The sequence below is a fragment of the Sapajus apella genome, unplaced genomic scaffold (genome assembly GCF_009761245.1).
Source record: "Sapajus apella isolate SASKATOON/1434 unplaced genomic scaffold, GSC_monkey_1.0 scaffold35, whole genome shotgun sequence".
NCBI lineage: Eukaryota > Metazoa > Chordata > Mammalia > Primates > Cebidae > Sapajus > Sapajus apella.
Genome location: NW_022436975.1, coordinates 6,985,539 through 7,006,081, shown reverse-complemented (window position 1 = coordinate 7,006,081; position 20,543 = coordinate 6,985,539). Strand labels below are relative to the sequence as shown.

Below are 20,543 nucleotides of genomic sequence, written 5' to 3'. Positions count from 1 at the left end.
ACGCCACCTTACAGAGACGCCACTCCACAGTGACGCCACCTTGCAGAGGCACCACTCCACAGTGACGCCACCTTGCAGAGACGCCACTTCACGGTGATGCCTCTCTACAGTGACAGTGCTCTGTGGTGATACCAGCCTACAGACACTGTTCTACAGTAACAACGTTCCACAGTGACATCATTCTACAGTGGCACTGCTCTACAGTGACACCACCTTAGACATACGCCACTCTACAGTGACACCACTCTGAAGTGACAGCATGCATAGAAGGAAGTATATTATGTCATTCCTTCCTCTATCCAATTTCTTACTTCTGCCTTTTTCTAATAATTTCCTCTATAACGTTCCTGAGCTCATTGAACTATGTGTCTATTTTCTTTCTGTTCACTACTGCCTTACCTTTTCTGCTTCAGCTCCGTTTTGTTTCTGTCACTATGGCCACTTTAAGGTCTTCCCATTCATTTTAAAGAGCTTTACTGAAAAATCATTTCACTGACTTAAATATGTTCATTCAACAAATGGTCACGAATTAAACTATACTGTCAGGCACAATACTAGGCACTAGGAAAATAAAGGTAAAGACTAGATAATTCCAGTCTTTAAAAAAAACTCGAAATCTAGCAGAAAGAAAAAAGGAGTATGGAAGTCAATGTGATAAATGGCTTCAGTACTACGATACAAGTTAAAATATAGAGTTACGCTTTAGCACTAGAACTGAAATTTGAATTTAATAGCTCTAGGAAACAGATGAATAAAGTGGAATTGGCAAGGCCTGGTTGACAGCTGTGGCTGGGGAGAAGACAGGGAGGGAAAGGTTGGATTAGGGTGCTCAAGGGGCTGCTTTGCTGAAGAGTGTGGGATAAGGGACCCGGGAAACACAGCTGTAGGAACAGACATGACAGACATGCAACCGTGAAGAATGCTCAGGGGGTCTGGAGATCACACACGTGCACACACGCATGCACACACAAAACCTTTTGACTTTCTAGGAAATTTCCTGTGAAACATAATCATGTGCTTGTATAAGTCATGTAATAAACTCAACCTGACAAAACTTCATACATTTACATTAAATATATTTAATGTAAGTGTACATAATTTAATATGTTCAATAAATGGTCACTATATAATTTAATTTGTGACCATTTATAACCTTACATTATATCTAATGTAAATATACCTAATGTAACTATATATCATGAATTTATATGAAATATATTTAATGTAAATGGATTTAATGTCAATTATATATAAATATAACTTCATATATTTACATTTTATATAATGTTAAATAAGATTATTTTCTTATCTGAATCTTACATGACCTGCACATTTTTCTGTTTTTCCACCCGCCTTTTACATGATTTTTCATAAATTTGCAAAATAAACTTCTTACCAAGAGACTGAATCTTACCTGGACCTGTCCCATCATGACTAACCAGAACTTTTTTCAATTTTCCGAGAGAGACAGCCTTAATGGAAAAAATATCAACCTGTACAATAAAGAAATAAACTCAGTGACCATTAGGATATTTCCTGTCTCTAGAAAAAAAAAATAGTATTACTATTGATACTGCTACTATACTATTATTTTTACTACTACTATAAAAATTGCCACTATTTTACGTGCAAAGTTCTACACGATGCTTAGTGAGAGATGCAAAAAAACATGCAGAATATAATTCTTGCTCTCCTCAATTACACAGTCTAGTGAAAAGAGTCTTAGAATGTAGTTAGGACATTTATTTTCAATCTACTATTACTAATAATAACAGCTCAGAATCTGTACTACATAAGTGCCAAACTCCCCCAGCATTTTTCATATATTAACTCATTTAATCCTCAGAACAGCCCATGAGGTCAGTACGACTCACTTCCTCATTCCACAGCTGGAGACTGAGGCACCTGGAGTTAAGCTACTTGTCCCAGGTCAACACCTAGTGGATGAGGAGGCAAGTCTCAGGCCCAGGAGGCCACCACCAGAACTGGAGTTTACCACATTGTCCTGTCTCTCAGTATCCTATTTTTACATAAACTATGTGTTGAAATATGTACACGCACACACATATATATGTACGTATATATATGTATACACACACAGGACATTTTAAAATAAACTATGAAATAGATACAGGCGTATAAATTACAAAGGCACACTCGACAAACACATCCATGTAAGTAACAGAGTTTTAGCACCATCCAAGACCCCAACATGCCCCTTTCAGTCACCATCTCCACAAACGACATCCACTACCCTGACTTTTAGCACTTTTAATTAGTTTTGCTTTGTCTGGGGCCATATATCAACAGAATCCTATAGTGCATTCTTGCTCTGCCGACTTGCGTCACCCAGTGTTTGTGAGATTCATTCATGCCATTTTGTTCAGCAGCATCTTGTTCATTTCATTACTGAATATTACTCCAAATTATTTATCCACTCTACTATTTATAGACAAACATTATTCCTAGAATAATGTTGCTCAGAACATTCTCATACATGTCTTTTCATGATATCTGCATATATTTCTGTTGGGAAACACTGCGTTATAGGGTACAGGGTGTGTGTGTGTGTGTATATATATATAAATATGCATTATATATAAATTTATATATTTATATATCATATATATTTATATATTATTATCTAACTATAGAGAGATTTCACTTTTTAAAAATGCTTATACTAATATGTACTCCGTGTGCACAGCATATGAGAGTTCAAAGTGCTACTCAGGTAAATCAATATTTGTTGTTATTTTTTTTAAGTTTAACCATCTGATCATGCACAGTAACACTTCACTATGGTTTTCATTGTCTCTTCCTGATTACTCATAAGGCTGGGTAGGCTTTTTATTTTTATTGGTGATTTGGACACTCTCTTTTGTAAAGAAAGCACACACTCAAGTGTCAAGCCATGTTTTAAATAGGGTTTTCTGTCTTTCTCTTGTGGCTCTGGATTTTCTGTATACAGTCTCCAAACGAGTCTTTTGCTAGTACATTTTTAACATGTTCTCCCACTGTGTGCCTTGCCTTTTTACTCTCTTAATGGTATCTTGAGGAACAGAAATATTTAATGCTAAAATAGTGTAATTTATCTTTTTCCTTTTTATGCTTTCTGATTTGTCTTTAAAGCTTTAGTTTATAACTGTCTACCCATGTTCAATAGCGACATCATTCACAATCACTAAAAGGTAGAAGCAACTCAAGTGTCCATCATGGGGTGCATGGATAAACAAAACATGGATTGTTCTGAAATATTATACAGCCTTTCAAAGGAAAGATGTCTTGTCACATGCTACAACATGCATGAGCAATACAATGGAACACTACTCAGCCTTGCAAGGAAATAAATCCTGTCATATGCCACACCATGCATGAAACGTGAGGATATTTTGCTAAGTGAAGTTAGTCACAAAAAGACAAATACTGTATGATTCCACCTATATGAGGCACCTAGAGTAGTCAATTCATAGAGACATAGAGTAGAATAGTGGTTGCCACGGGCTGGAGGATGGAAGAATGGAGAGTTATTTAATGGATACAGTGTTTCAGTTTTGCAAAATGCAAAGAGCTCTGGAGATGGATGGTGGTAATACTTAAAACACAATAATGCGAATGTACTTAAACTGTTACATTTATACTTTAAGAACATTATGCTTAAAAATTGTTTAAAAATAAATTTTATGTTATGTATATTTTACCACAATTAAACTTTTTTTTTTTTTTTTTTTTTTTTTTTTGAGACAGAGTCTCGCTCTGTCACCCAAGCTGGAGTGGTGCTATCTCGGCTCAGTGCAACCTCCACCTCCCAGGTTCAAGCAATTCTTCTGCCTAAGCCTCCCAAGTAGCTGGGACTATAGGCGCCCGCTGCCACGCCTGGCTAATTTTTGTATTTTTAGTAGAGGCAGGGTTTCACCATGTTGGTCAGGCTGGTCTCAAAATCCTGACCTCAAATGATCCACCCACTTCAGCCTCCCAAAGTGCTGGGATTACAGGCGTGAGCCACCACACCCAGCCCACAATTAAACATTTTTAAAGTCCTAGTCTAACCCCTAGATTATGCAGATTTTCTTTCATCATATCTTCTAGATATCTGACTGTTTTACCTTTCACATTTAGACATAAATTTACATAAAACTGATTTGGGGATTTGATGTAAAATAGGAGTGGTGATTTTTTTTCTATAACAATATCCAATTTTAAAACTTTGTTGAAATTTTTAAATGCTTTCTGTGATGCTGCACATTAGGATGTGTAGATCTGTTTCTGGGCTCTCTTCCTTTTCTTTGCTTTATTTGACTTTCTTTGTACAAATTGATGCTGTCTTATTACCTTAATTTTACAAGTCTTGATACATGGCACTCTATCAAGACGTATAAAATCAAGACCTTAATTTTATATGTCTTGATACCTGGTACTGTACTTGGTGCTTCTTCTTCAACATCTATTTTAAATGTATTTGACTGTTTGCATTTTCACATCAATTTTATAATTAGATTGCCAATTTCTGTTTTAAAAATGTTCCTGAGATTTTGATTGGTATTGCGTCAAAACTGCAGACCAATTTGACCGCAGTAAGAACTTTATAATACTGAATCCCTGAACATAGTATATTTCTCTATTAATTTATGTCTTTCTTTCTTTCTCTTTCTCTTTCTTTCTTCTTTCTTTTTCTCTGTTTTTAGAGATGAGATCTTGCTAAGATGGGCTGGGCAGCAGCAATGCTCCTACCTGAGCTTTCCTATGTCACTATGTTTTAAATTATTTTCCAATCATATTTTATAAGTTTTTATTTAGAGGTCTTGCCATGGCCACCTCAGTGCCTGTGGTGAAATGGGCCATGGGCATGGATGCAGTAACCATAATGGCAGAGATGGAGTTTATCTGTGCATGACCGTAAGACATGAGTTCTTTCTCCCAAGACTGCTCCTGCCACTGCTGATCCTGGTGCCCAGCCTGGTGGCTCTGGTCCAGACAGATCCACTCCCTGCTGCCAACAGCACTGACTTCTTGAGTGCACACGTCTACTGGCTCTTCCTCTTTCCCTCACTCACTCTCTACATTCCTTCACTGCTGCTTCCTGGGATCACTGTTCTCAATCATGAGCTGCAGGACCTGTCCCTGCTCTGCTTTGAGAGGGCTCACACTAAGGTCGCCACTTTTCAAGTGAGAAATCCCAGCTCCATGAGGCCTCCTAAATCTTGAACAGCATCTTGGAGTCTCCACTCCTCCACTGCTACCTTCTGACTGGCTTCTTGATTCCAAACTTCCCCTTACAAATGGCGGAAAGCCATGCTGATATCAAGTTCTCCTCTGCACTTTCTTACTCTCCAGGATCTTGGGCCCTCAAGCCCTAACTGCCTGGGTAGCTCTCTCATACGTTTAAAACCAATTTAAAAGATGTTTTATCAAATGTTTCTGGTTGTTCTCAGCAGGATGCTCATTTTGTTACAGTCGAGTCTGCCCTATCTGGAAGTAGAATATTGGGTTTGTTGTGGTTGTTCACTAGAAGCTTGTTCCTGGTTAAACAAGCTCAGCTCCAGAACTATAACATGCACACTAAGAAATGACCACACCCCGAATTCCTCATAGGAATCAACTGAGCATCTCAGAAATTTTCTGTTTGTGTGTCTTATTGTTAAAGAAATTAGAGGAAGGATAGTAAAACTGATGAAGACCTGTTTCTACTACCTGTCCACGCTGAAACTTGATTTCATTGTTTTTGGAATGATGAAGTCTTCGTTTCCCTGAATCTCCTCTGGTACCGATGAGGTTGATAAACACATTAGACTCTGTTTCTGCCCCTGGCATTGTGCCAGTGTATATGCGAATCTCATAAAGCACCACTGAAATGTAAGAAATCCGACATTATCTTTCTCATTTTTATTTATGTCTTTGAATGTAGTTAGATATTCTACAAGGAAATCAGAATGTTCGTTCACCTAGCTGATGTGAGTTTCTCTGCAGTACTTGGCCCCAGCTCTTTTCTTCCGTGTATCCCTCTTTCAAACATACTTTCAGCTATTTAATGTTTGCCTCTTCCATACAGACTCTCAGCTATTCCCAGAACTACTGTTTCAAAATAATTATTGTTAGCAATTATGTACTTTCATTAACCACTGCACTTTCACAGTTATAATGAGAAGTTGTATTTTTAAAAAAACAAAAACAAAAACTCTCCTCTCTCTTAATTAGATGAAAGAGGCATTTTTTCCCCCATGAAGTTTGGCTGTTCTAATGACAGCTGGTCACTCATGGTGCTACTTCTTGGAGATTATTCTAATAATGGAGATTTTAATAGCCCTCTTAAGGGAGAAGAAATACAAAGATCCTACAAAGGTGCAAATTTAATTTTAAAGAAGTCCAGTAAAGTACCAGCAAATTATAGCCCACTATATTTGACCTTAGAATTAAGGCAATTTCTGAGATATTGATAGAAGTCAGTAACTAGAAAAGAGATTACTCTTGCCATACTAGTAAGAATAATATCTGGGATACAATGAGTACTTTTTATTCCAAGATCCTAGAACTCTTTATAAATCATACTTTGTGCAATTGAGCAGTTTCATTTATAGAAATTCACATTAACATTTTCCAAAGAACTCAGACATGAAAATCCAACAAGTAAGAAAACAAGGTATAAGTGAGAAACATTGACTGTTTCTATCATGCCTGACCTTTAAAAAGACAAATGTGGTATATTGGGAAATGGTATAAGCAGAGAAGATAAATCAGTTTCTTTGTGCGGTCTTACATATTCAAAAATACCCCAGAGTGAAACCCAGCTGAGTGTAAGCAGAAAATTAGAACACTTCTCATGAATTTAGGACAACCAAAGAAATCTTTAAAACAACCTATAAAGAAGAGCTGATCTAACAACCTGTGGGATTGCCTGGATTGAATTAATTGAAAACTTCTAGAATGCCTCATGAAGCAAGTATGATGCTTGTGAGGACCAGCAGAATTCGACGTCTTTAAATAGAGAAACCGGGCTTCTGTTCACTGAGAAATCTTTTAAATTTCAGATGAAGAGTGAACTTGTTTATGACTTTTTTTAAAGGGAGCCCTTAAAATATTAAAACAGTTATAAAGTAAGACAGTTAAATGAATAGTTAAAGGCGTTTGAAAGTATATATCAAAAAGCATTTAGGACACAAGCCACACATTGACAGCACAAAAAGCAACACTCAGCTCTTCCTTGGCCATTGCATACCCCTAATGAAATCATGCAGCTTCCTGCTAACCTGCACATGGCCTCAGATACTTCTCAACACAGTGTTCCCAGACACTGCTCTAACTGATCAGATTAAATACACATGTACTTCAAAAAGCACACGCGTGTCTGTGCACACATACACATGTGCGTGTATGTGCCATCTAAATAATTCAAAGAAAGAAAATGTACTAGAAATTTAAAACAAGGTGGTCATCATAGTTGAGCATTAAGTTTTATTCTCAAACCAAGCCAAAAAGAGTGACATAGTTTAAACTGAGAGATACAGCGAACACAATCCAGCCACCCCACCTGGAGAAACAGACACTTGGCTAGAATCTGTAACAGTGGCTTTTTGGTTTTTTTTTTTCATTAGGTTACATAATATGATTCACTAAGCAATTTGCTACAGTAGTGGAACAAAAGTGCGTAAATTCTTTTTTTAGTGCTAAATTCATAACAATAAATTCTAGCTTCAGACCCTTTTTCTTGATCTTTAAGGCAATATGAAATTCTTCTTTATGTAACTCAACCCAAAGGGAGAACTTAAATAATGTTGTTAACATGTCACTTAGATACACCCTAAAATATCAGGTGTTGTAAACAAGTCTTAGTAAGCAAAGACTGTATCAACTCCTTTATTCAGTCCTTCTCTTCCGGCCTGAAAAGTCAAAGCTCAATGTTGTTGATTTAAGAGCAGGACCATATGACCTAGCTAACAAATATTCATTCTATTGTAAAAATATACAAGGCTGACAAATTATCTTACCCCAAGAGAAGGATATCCCACATACAAGATGAACTCCTGGGGGAACGCAATGTTAAGTCTAAAATATGTAAGAAGATAACTTAAAATTAGCTCAAATACTTGAAAAAATACAAAGATAGATTTTAAGATGTCAGTGTTTTCCAGAATGGAGGAGATCATTTCACCTGAATATATTCAAAAACAGGTATTACTAATACCTGTCATTCAGGCTACAAATAATCATTCTTAAAGCACCAGTTTTTAGAAGTGGCTATTATTGCATCTATCACTGTCATTTAGCTAAAAGTATTTGAAAAAGTAGATTTCTTCCTGGTTATGCATGTATGCTGAACATTTCTGCCAAACTTTTTAAATGTTCGTTTTATCATGGTTGATGTTAAATTTTCCTTTCTGACAATTAGCCACTAGCTTCAGGTGCTTATGAAAACCTTACATGACAAAGTCGGCCAGAAGCACAGCATAAAATGCTTGTCTTCCTATTCGCCACAATTGTTGCCCAATTCAACTGACAGCTACACTATGTATTTTCACCTTTGTTTGCAATGTCGTTATCTTCAACACTCTCATCCTTATATTTTCTATTAATTACCATTTCAACAATTTTCCCACCTGTCAAGGAATGTATAACACATGTATTATCAAAGCTCAGCATGTTTAATGTCTGATTTCTTTAACTCATTCATTCTTTGGGCTTATAAATGTGCAGACGACATAAAGAAGATTTATAGGATCTTATTAGTGGCACAAAAATCTTTTAAAATCTTCACCTGCAGGTTTATTTTCAAACATATTTGTAGGCCGAAATGTTTGCTAAGTGTTTGTTAATGATGATTTATCAGCCTCAACTCCAAGCATTAACAGCTCCATAAATAGTATCCTTAATCCCTGGATTCTCTGGTCTCTGCTTACTGCAGCAAGCACAGAGTTGTTTATTTATTTATTTATTTTCAATAGGCTTGCTTTTCATGGGGACACATAATTGCTTAGTCACAAGGATATATTTAAAATGTCTCATGGCTGGGGAAAGGGGATGATATGATTTTTCACCAGAAGTTTAGGACATGGATGTGCAAAAAATTTTTCCAAGCACAACAACTTAATTTTTTTTCCAGTCCAACTTTACTGCAAAGAATGGATTCAGCTGCTTAGTCTCCTGGTTGGTTGTTGAACAAAAAACAAAAACCAGAAAACACAATGTACTTCTGTTGTTGTTGTTGTTGATTTATAGAAGAATACACTGGTGAGCTGTGCATTCTTACATAAATTAACCTACTTCAGCATTCCAGGGGTTGGCATTTCCTAACTTCTGCCCACCTGATTGGCAGCCTTGGCAAACCCAAGAATGGTTGACCTGGCTGAGTGTCACTAGTCTGAGAGCTTATCAGTCATTATGAAGCTTCTCTAAGATGTCATCCTAGGCCAGGTGTGGTGGCTCACATCTGTAATCCCAGCACTTTGGGAAGCCAAGGTGGGTGGATCACTTTAGGTCAGGTGTTCAAGACCAGCCTGGCCAACATGGTGAAACCACATCTCTACTAAGAATACAAAAATTCACCAGGCATAGTGGTGGGCGCCTGTAATCCCAGCTACTCAGGAGGCTGAAGTGGGAGAGTAGCTTGAACCCAGGAGCAGAGGTTGCAGTGAGCCAAGATCACACCACTACACTCCAGCCTGGGAAACAGAGGGAAACTCCATCTCAAAAAAAAAAAAAAAAAAATATATATATATATATATATATATATACATATATGTTGGGAAATAACTGTTCTTCATCACTAACTTTTTTTAAATGTCTTTAAATACAATCATTATAAGTCTTCAAATTTTTAGTTTCTTTGCTATAATATCACTGCATCATGATCTAGTCTCTTTATTTTCTTTTGACACAGTTGTACTATGCAGAGATTACATCATTATGGCTGTGAGTTCATATTTCTGTGATGGTACAGGAGTCTCTGTCCAGCAGTGTGTATGGGAGAAGAGCCCTAAACCAGACACCATCTGTGCCTTCTGTAGCTGTCTCACTGGGCCCAGTCCACAGCAGGCAGAGACAGAGGATGATCAGGGCACATCAACAACCAAACACCTGCAGTTGATCTCTCCTTACCACTCTACAAGCACTCCACCTAGACCTTGTCCTCAGGCCCCAGGAAGAACAGGGTAGGAGGAGGCACTCCTTAGAAGCCAAGGAGCCCACAAACCTTGGGGCTCAGAGAAGAAGGTACAGAAGCAGGTGGAAACCGCCAGAGACTCCCCAGATCTACCTGCTGCCTCAGCTCCTCACTGGGGCACTTGTACTGCCCAAGGTGACTGCCAAGGATGGCTGCGCCAGATAACTGAGCCCACACATAGGTGGGTCAGGGAGAAATAACTACAAAACTGCAACAGGAGGGAGAAGGGACAGGGGAGGAGGGAGAGAGGGCAACCACATGTACTTTCATGTGGGAAACGTTTCTACAATTAAGAGCAGATGAAACCAAAACAAAAGCTATATATATATATATATATATTACAGGACTAGAGGCCAAGGACACAGAAGTCATAGAAGTGGGAGTAGATCTGCAGGGAAGAAAAGCGGCCGCTGCTTGATTCCTTCTGCATTTCTCTACTCAGAGCCCCGCACTGCTCTGGGGCCTAGCCCAGAACAGTGCAGGCAACTTAGCTGTCCCCAAAAAGTGGACCGCACACTTTTTGGCTCACTGCCCCAGGGCCTGAGCTGGGAAACAGGGACAGTGGTAGCAGCAAAGTGTGAAGAACCATGACAGCTTAATGAATGGCAGCAAATGGGGTAAGACCAGGAGCTGTGATACCTGTCAGCAGTCAACCAAGAGAGTAGAGGGGCTCTCAGAGCTCAGAGGTGATGGAGTGCAGCTCTCAAGTCAGCAGCTCCAGGGCCCGCTGCCCGTGGCTGGATGGCCCCTTCTCTGAGAGCCAGTGGAAGCATTGCACCATCTAAAATGAACGCAGCCAGAACAAAGCCCTGCTTTCTACCATTCAGAACTGGAATTCCATCTGTCAAAAGATCGTTATTCTCACCATCATTCTGGCAAACATATGAGGACACTATTATGAGATTGTAGCTGAGACTTTTCTTCCCTACATTTTTATTTTTTGCCCCGAGGACCCTTGGGCCTCTGGGGAGTGACTCTTATTGCTTGGGGGAAGACAGTTCTGAGTAAGGCCTAGAACAAAAAGTCCACTGATTTCTGAAACAAATTGAATGAATCTTAGGAGAGACATCACTTGTGAACGATGTGATTATTAATTTTAAGACTTCCTGAAAAAAAAAATCCCTCTCTTTTTTTTACAAGCACGTCAGGGGAAAAAGTCCCTTTTCTGTCTTTCTGTCTCGCTCCCTCCCCTCTTCCTCCTTCCCTTCCTCCCTCCCTGGTGTCTCTGATTTGGCCTGAGCAACGCACCAGCAGAGTCTGAGGGTTGGCTCTCAGCGTCCTGTTGTCCAAGCAGGCAGGAGGAGTGTGGGAAAGGCAACAGAGTGCCCTCATCAGCTCTCACCACTGCTGCTAAAAGACGCATGGAATGGCTGAGATCAGTGTGATAGTCCCAAAGGGACATATTTTTCTATCCAGGGTGGCACAGAACCCAGAGCCTTGGTGTGGCGTGTGCTTCTTCAGCATACATTACCAGTCAGGAAGGAGTTTACCCCCAAAGACAAGCAGAATGAGGCACCTTGGGGGTGCCAAAGAGGACTGAAGGTGGCCCTCGCCCCTGCAGACATGAGGACAATATCCAGGAACTACGGTATCCACATGGAGTAGGAAGAGGGACAGAAGGAGAAGAAAGAATCCTGAATTGGTCAGTTTTAGAGCAAAAGAAACTACATTAAACGGTAAACTGGAAGTGACTGAGTTTATTCGGAGTCAAAATGATTAAGATTTCCACCATTGGATTCCATTTTAAGGGTCATCTCCTATTCCTCTCGGGCCAAGAACTTTTTCTTTCCCTTGGTGGACCATTTCTGATTATGCAAGGTAAAGTGAAAACTGCGGACATGTGGCAGTGAAGGCAGCCCTTCACAAAGCTGGCTGGAATGGAGTGGCTTAAATATTTAGAGACCAGATGTTTAACTGAGGAACAGAATTGATTCTTCCTCTATTAGATTTCTATGTATGTCTCGAAATACATAGACCACGAGGACGAGTAGATGTTTCAGAAGGAAGGGCCACTTCTAAACTCATCTAAGATGTTGCGATTGAACATGAGCAAAGAAATATTGAGGGCAAATGATGTCAGCCCCAGAAGTACGCATCCAAGGAGCGGGCAGCTGCCTCACCCACAGTCGGCCATCTGTCAGTCACAGGAAGGGATAATACATCAGTTGAGCCAGGCAATTTTCCTCCTAGATTTAAGCAGCTACTGCCAGAGAAATGCCTTAAAAGGAAGCAATCTCCTCAATTTAGGATGATTTTGAACAAAGCATGAAAGAATATTAGGCAATTGCATTATTAAGGCCAACTTATGTTATCAGTGATCTATCAGGCAACAGCTGTGTCTGCAGGACCGTCTGCAGCCGAGCTGTCACTCTCTAAGGGCACTCCTGCACAGGTCCACTCATCCCTGCAGGGGGCATCTTGGTTTCCTTGCTCCTAACTTACATGTTCCTAGTGGAAGGGCTCATGTTTTTTCAGGTTAGAACCCCCAGCTCCTAGCTCACGTACGTATCTGCTCAATAAGGAAGTGCTCCTTCATCCATCCATCAATGAGTTCTGTGCACCACTCTCTGCTGGTTGCCAAAGAACCACCCATCAGGTATGAATCATATAAGAAGGCAGTGGCTGCCCTCACCCAGAGCTGCAACATTCCCAAGGTCACCTTCCCAGGCACTCTGCAACTCCAGCCCCAAAGTGCTCCTCCCTGATCGTCTTTGGGATGTGCCTCCTCCTTCCTAACTTTGTCCTTGCTCCCCAGTTCACCCCAGGGGCCACCCAGCTTCTGGCCATTAGCCACACATCTCCTGGACCCAGGTCCGTATGCGTCAGTGGAGTGGACAATGGAATTTGGCTTTCCAGACTCTGACCGTCCCTAAGGAGTACTATTCACCAGCCCGTGGAGGGACTGAAGAGGGGCGAGGTGGGGACCTAGCATAGTAAGCCCGAGCTCATTTAGAATACCTCCTTGTCTCCTTTACACAGTGTGACCCAGTGGCGTCATTCATTCTCCTTCTATCCAAAGGACCCAAGATTTTTCAGTCTGCTTAGGAAATAGTCTCCATTTAAAAATAAACAATAGGATCACAGAAAAATATCATTTTTCCAGCTGTATCTCTAATGTTGCAGACTTCTATTCTCCTAACGAGGTAAGTAGTTCATGTTTTATTGGGAAATGATCTATGGAACTTAACCTAGAGAGATGTGCCTCGGTGCAAACATATGTACCAGCATGTCTACAAACGCACACACATATGTACACACAGAGGACTCCACACCCTTTGTTAGGGGCAAACACCGCTACACTCCAGGGAAATCCATGAGACCTTATATCTTAATTAGGACCCTAACCAGAAGATTCTCTGCTCAGGCCCTTCTATAGGTTGGTGCAAATGTAACTGTGGTTTTTGCCATTAAAGGTAAATAAATTGAGGAGCTAACCAAATATTTAATTTAATAAATATTTAGCTCCTAAATTAGAAGAGGTGGTGTGAGGGGTTCTTTGGGCCACCAGTCCCCCAATTCTGTCTAGCTGGTAAGTCATCCTGGGGCCATGCTCTCTCAGCACACTTCTTTCATCTTGGGAAAAAGTTCTGGAAAAGTTTTAGGCTCCACCTACCTTTGGTTACAAAACCAAATAACCACAAAGTTCAAGGAGAAGGCTAAAAGGCCATGAACTTCTCATTTATGCCCACAGCCTTATCACAGGGCACACACTGTTTTTAGTCAACATGGGTATTTTTTGTGGAAACTTTCCTAATCAGAACAAAGAGTGCAATTGTGTTTTGGGGACTTCCCTAGTCCCTCAGTCTTAGCCATGAGGCTCTAATGCACCTAGGTAACACTAATGACTGCCCCAAAGACTCCTCACGCGCCCCACCCCCTACTGTGGGCCTGCTTTCTTGTGTACCTAAGCCCTGTGATGCTGTGCAGGGAGGGCTGCCAGCCCCCTCAAGACTGGAGCAAGGGTGGGCATGAGGGCCCTGGAGCTCTACAGGCAGAGCAACAAAACTTCCTGAAGACAAACCCATAGGCCAAAGCTTCCCTTTGATTTAATTAATGAGCTGTTTTAGTGCTTTCTCTTAGGTCAAAGAATTAAGCTTTCGAAGCACTCATTGTAGTGAGATCACATTGATACAGCCCAGAGAAATGAGATCTCAGGAACAGATGGCAAATGAGATTCAGCGTTAAGCATGTGCAGACAGTTCAGTTCCAGTCTGCGCTGAAGGTTTGGGATCCAAGACCAACGGAGCCGCTTTGGAACTGCAGCTTCCTGTGCCTCTTGATTGAAAGTACCTATCTGATTGCTGACAAAGAAATACCTGTGGGCTGGGCATAGTGGCTCACCCCTGTAATCCCAGCACTTTGGGAGGCTGAGGCGGGTGGATCACCTGAGGTCAGGAGTTTGAGACCACCCTGGCCCACATGGTGAAACCCCGTCTCTACTAAAAATACAAAAATAGATTAGATAGATAAAATTAAAGTACAAAAACTAGCTGGGCATGGTGGCGCTACTCAGAAGGCTGAGCCAGGAGAATCACTTGAACCCAGAAGGTAGAGGTTGCAGTGGGCTGAGGTTGCACCACTGTACTGCAGCCTGAGCAAGACTGTCTCTCACACACAAAAGAATCATGTCTGAGCCATAGAGAGAAAAGGGTTGCCACAGTTGGGAAGGGAGTGGAGTTTCTTGCAGTTTTACAGAAGGTTGCAGGGAAAGCGGCACTGGAAAGGTCCCTTGGATTAGAGACCTTAGCACAGATGAAGAGCTGGCCATGCAGAGGCCTGGGTGAGGTCTGTGACATCAGATGGGACAGAAAGGGCAGGGGCCTGAGGGTTCCGGGGATGCAAGCCAGAGCCACGAGGGAGATAGAGGCTGCAGCTGGGGGCAGCGGGTGGTGGCGTGACACAAGTAGGTCCTTGTAGGACATTGTGATGACTTTGCCTGTTATTCTTAGTAAGTCAGAAAACATTTGGAGGGTTGTAAGCAAAGGAATGACATAATCTGATTGACATTTTAAGTGGGTCACCCTGGCTGTGGGGTTGAGAACAGCCTATACAACTCCCAAAGTTCTCTTTGTGATACCAGTATTCCCATGATACTGCAAAGGAAGGAGGGGAAGGAATGAATTTAGTGTACTGAGCGCCTCCTCTGTGATGGGCATCCATTGCCCTGCTCTGCCGCGCTGCTGGTGGAAACCCCACAGGAGGCTTATGGCCTGGGTTTGCCTGGAAAGGTCTCCACTGACACTGTTCTCCTGAAATAATGATTCAGAGCCCTTCTTAGCTCTCAGAAAAGTCCTGGTTTGGATGGTGAATTAAATGGTAGTCATTCTGGTAATAGATGTTATATTTCCCACTTCACGAAGAAAGTAACAGAAATTCAGAAAACCTGGCCACTTGTCCCCATTCACACAGCCAGTGGTGGAGACCTGGATTTGAGGCCAGATGCTGTGTGTCTGAGCTACGGTCCTCTCGTGGACGAAAAGGTCTGTATCACTCTGAAGCCCACGTTTGTCCCCTCACATATGAGCGAGTACTGTGATAAAGGCTAAGGCATTAAAGAAAGCTTATCCTTTCTTTTTCTGGATTTAGCTCAGTTGTTATCTAAAACTTGCTACAGGTTGTCAGCAGGCACTTCAGTTTATTTTCTCATGACTTCAAGTTTCATAAATGCAAACATTTTGAAGTAGGCCTATTTCAAATATGATGGTACTTTAATACATTCTCAGATAGTTATTTATTGATCTGAAGTAAAGCCCTAAGCATACCTCCTGACCACTTGCCAAAGTCTGGCATCAAACATGTCTTCACCCATAGATGTGGCCTCGAACCTCACCTTCTTTTATCATCCATCTCTCCTGGAGAGAGCCTGGAGCCAGAATGTTCTTTTATCATCCATCTCTCCTGGAGAGAGCCTGGAGCCAGAATGTATGGCAAGGCCGCCGGGAGCTGAGTCAGCATTCTTATCAGCCCTGGGCATCCCTGCCAGGCCATTAACTAAAGACTCTTAAGGACAACAAGCCAAGGGCAATCCGCATCTCCTCTGGGCCGCTCCCCACCAACACCACGGATAGTGAATAAATCAGAGAGAGGCATGGAACAAGCTCCACTTGGCAGTGCTGGCATCTGGGAGGAGATCACTAGGATCTCCCCAGCAATCTAGCTCAGCCCCAAAGAATGATAACTTACAGACTAGTAGGTTTGGAGACTCCAAAACCTTTCCTTTTGAAAACATTCCAGCAATCCTTTGAAAATAAGAGGCAATGTCACAAAATTAATCGGCTCAGAGTGCAAGTGCCAACTGCCTGGAAAACCACTCTTTTTGTGCTACTAAATTTAAAAATATCCAACCCTAAAGTGCTCCCCTTCAACTTTACCCAGCCTGGCAACTCCAAGATAGGTATTAATAGCTTAACTATTTAAAAGTTTCTCCTTATCACTCTTGTTTTTCCCATGGCCAGCTAGAGAATGCTCTGACAGATGGAAAGATAATCCCAAAATATTAAAGGTCAACATTTCAATCTTCCTTCTCTTCTCAAAGCCAAGTCAGGGAAGTATCAGTTCATTGGTGTGAATCCACTGCCAGCTTTCCTTGATGTCATGGGAATAATAAATGAGCCTCTGGAGGGCACCAAGATGATTTTCCAAAAGGTGGTACTCAGCATGCCCAGAACACTCCTTGGCCACCCATGAGTTTTGATCTCTGTTTAATTGCTGAATATTGGGGTGTTATTTTTTTTTTCATTTTCTTATTTTAATGATTTTCCACTAAATGTGCAAATATTTAATCTGGGAAAGGGGCAACTGGATTGATCTGTCAGAGCCTGAGAAAAATCAGAAGACTTGGTCAGATTAGCTGTAAATTTCATGATTACATTATATTCTTCTGCTGGAGAAAATACCTTAAGAAATGGTTAGTGTGCTTCAGCTAAGAAATTACCCCCATTAGGTGGGAAGTGCTAATGGATCAAGTTTCATTAGCTAGATTGGAGAAAGGATGAATAGAAAGATGCAGGGAAGACATGTTGAGCCTTTACTGCTGCTCAAGTTAAATGGACCCAAAATCAATAGCTCATTTAAGATACAATGTAGCTTCTCTTGGACCTTAAAAAAAAAAAAAAAAAAAAACCTTATACAACTGCCTTTCACATTTTTTTTTTTTTGCATGTAACAAATGTGCTCCATAGAAGCAACTCAAAGAAATACAAAAGAGTTGTTTCCTAGAGTTTAAACTTTAAAATAATGTAGGCTTGGCAGATCACCTGAGGTCAGGAGTTCGAGAGTTCGAGACCAGCCTGGCCTACATGGTGAAACCCGTCTCTACTAAAAATGCAAAAATTAGCTTGGCGAGGCGGCTTACGGCTGTAATCCCAGCTACTCAGGAGGCTGGGGCAGGAGAATCGCTTGAACCCAGGAGGCAGACGTTGCAGCCAGCTGAGATCATGCCACTGCACTCCAGCCTAGGCAACAGAAAAAGACTCCATCTCAATAATAATAATCATGCAGCCTTTAAAAATACAACAAATTGAGAAATATCTAATATAGCAGGCCATAAGAGTTCTTCTGTTTCTCATCAGTACCATGGATTTCAACGTTTCTAAACATAATTTTTCAAAAGTAGCATGAATTATTGACATGTTAGCAAGGAGGTGAATAGAATAGACAGGTCCTAAGACGTGCAGGATGGAAACCAGAATTCTAAATTTTTTAGGACTCCATTTTTCCCAGTTCAGCATCTTCTGGGCATCCCTGGATACCACTGCCACCTTCACAGGACTGCAGGACAACTGGAAAGCACCGTTAGAATCCAGAGCTTTATGATGTGTTAAATGAAATTTTATATGAGAATATTTTTGCAAACTGTCAAAATATATACATATAAAAAGCATAAGTATTATTCTGCATTTCTTGTTTCATTAAGCAGGTCTTACCTCAAACTTTTTTGCAGTGTCTGAATTAATCACCAAGGATCTGGGGGCACACGTCCGTGTGATCTGTGCCATTCTAACAGAGATTGAGAGTATGTGGGGTGGAGCCTCAGCTGGGATATACAGGTATTGATCGACTTACAACCTATGCAACTTACGACCACAATCGCTAGCCACGACTGCTCCGTGTCTGGCAGTGCAAACCTTGCCCAGCTGGGCGTACGACAGTGCGGACCAGCTTCCGGCAGCACTACCATCTCCGCGTGCACCGTTTCAACTGTTATCCCAGACTCGGTACAGCAATTTGTGTTTTGTGTCTTGGATATTTTTCATCAAAACCCTCCCAATAAACTTCTTATACATTTCGAAGCAATGGACCCAAACATCGAACGATTCGCAAGGATTGAACGGATGGCGCACGATGTGTTTTGTCCGTATTGTGAAATTTATGAAGAAAAAAAGAAACATACAATTCAGACAAAGCTCACCATGTTTATGAAAAAACCAACTCCGGTAACCCCACTGCTGCCTCAGATGACGGCATCAACAATCTGCAGCCAAGCACCAGCGGCCAATAAAATGTTTCATACATGTTTATAGATTTTGATATGTTTTGCAATTGGGAAAATATTTCTTATGGTATTTTTTACACCTGTATTTTGTATTTTTGTATGCACCTGTATTTTGTAATTTTGTAAGTTTTGCAAATATTAAACCAGTTGTACTGGTAATGCAGTGTTTTACTTAAACCTGACGAATGTAAAAATAAGAAACAAAATGGTGTAGAGATGATACAAATGGCATAAAATGAACAAAGAAAATTATGATCTATAACAATAATGAAAGAAAATTATGATAAAATATGACTTAAAGATTTTTATAATATCATTTCACAGTAGTGTACATATAGCCTACTCAACTTACGACCAAATGGTGTTACGACCGGTCTGTCGGAACCAATCGTGGTTGTAAGTCGAGCACTAGCTGTAAGGCTAATCAGCAAGATGCTGGTGTAGAGAAGCCCAGCCCCTCCAGGTAATGGTGGTAACAATGAGCAGGAGGGGAAGAGGCAGGGACAGGGAGGGTTCAAAGAATCACTGAAATGCTGAGCAAAGACTTCCAGGGGACACCGAAAAGAAGAAACTGATGAGAGGGCAGAAGAGGGGGAGTCATTAGACTGAAGATGATAACTAGGGCCATCACGACAGAACGACTTCTAAGAACGACCTCTATCTGTATTATCTGGATTTCCTCTGGTGCTTATCACTACTGGCTCACACTAGCCACCTGAGACCTGTTTGTGGGCATGTGTTTACCCTTATCTGCATGCAATGGTCGAATGAGTGGGTATTAAAGATGATGGGATGGTAAATATCTTATGGAGTGCTGGGGCTCTAAGCAGGAAAGAAGACAGGTCTGAAGATGAAAATGTGTCATTCTTCTGTGTAGAATTAACAACAGAAGTTAGGGAGAGGCTCAAAGGACAGCAAAGAATCAAGCATTTAAACCCACCTATTCAAGGCAAAATGACCAAGTGGAGCCAGTGATATAAAGAGGAAAACTTGGATGAAACAGTCAAAGAACCAGGCTGGTACCATGTGAAGGTCAAGGTTGAAGAGATATTTAATAATGATAACGATGGTAATGGCTAGCATTTCCTGTGGAATTATTATATGCCAGGAACACTGCTATATACTGTAAGTACATCATCCTAAATATTACAAATGCATTATCTCATGTACTGAAAACAATCCTGTGACATAGGCACTATTTGTCACCATTTTACAGACAAGAAAATGTTGGCTAAGGGAGGCTAAGTAGCTTGCCCAGAGTGACACAGGTAATCACATCACCAAGCCAAGACTTGGTTCCAGAGCCTCTAAGAACCTCTGCTCTTTAAATGAGAGATCAACAGTGTCAGTATCAAATACAGTGGAGAGGTCCAGGACACTCAGAACACATACACACACACTCATACACACAGACTCACACACACATGGAGGAATACGCACATACACACACACACACACCTACTGTCACATACATGCACATACTCATACACATATATGCGCATACATATATGTTCTGTCGCACACACATATATAGGCATACATGCACATACACACACTGAAACACACAAACACATACATGCACACATATACACAAACATATACTTATCCCAGCACTTTGGGAGGCCGAGGCAGGTGGATCACCAGGTCAAGAGATCCATCCTGGCCCACATGGTGAAACCTCATCTCTACTAAAAAATACAAAAATTGGCTAGGCGTGGTGGCGCACACCTGTAGTCCCAGCTACTTGGGAGGCTGAGGCAGGAGAATTGCTTGAACCCGGGAGGCGGAGGTTGCAGTGAGCCGAGATCATGCCACTGCACTCCAGCCTGGCGCCTGGCAACGAAGCAAGACTCTGTCTCAAAAAAAAAAAAAAAAAAAAAAAAAAAAAAAAAAAAA

At 41.1% G+C, this 20,543-nt stretch overlaps 1 protein-coding gene across 1 annotated transcript in view; it reads right to left on the bottom strand.

The window, feature by feature from the left end:
* RP1 (RP1 axonemal microtubule associated) overlaps window positions 1-20,543 on the bottom strand; it is a 310,814-nt gene that overhangs the window by 12,490 nt on the left and 277,781 nt on the right. Inside the window, exons 28-29 of the mRNA XM_032296101.1 lie at window positions 5,692-5,846; window positions 1,415-1,493 (exon numbers count right to left, since the gene is read on the bottom strand). Of these exons, the coding sequence (XP_032151992.1) occupies window positions 1,415-1,493; window positions 5,692-5,846 (234 nt within the window). The remainder of the gene's footprint in view (window positions 1-1,414; window positions 1,494-5,691; window positions 5,847-20,543) is intronic.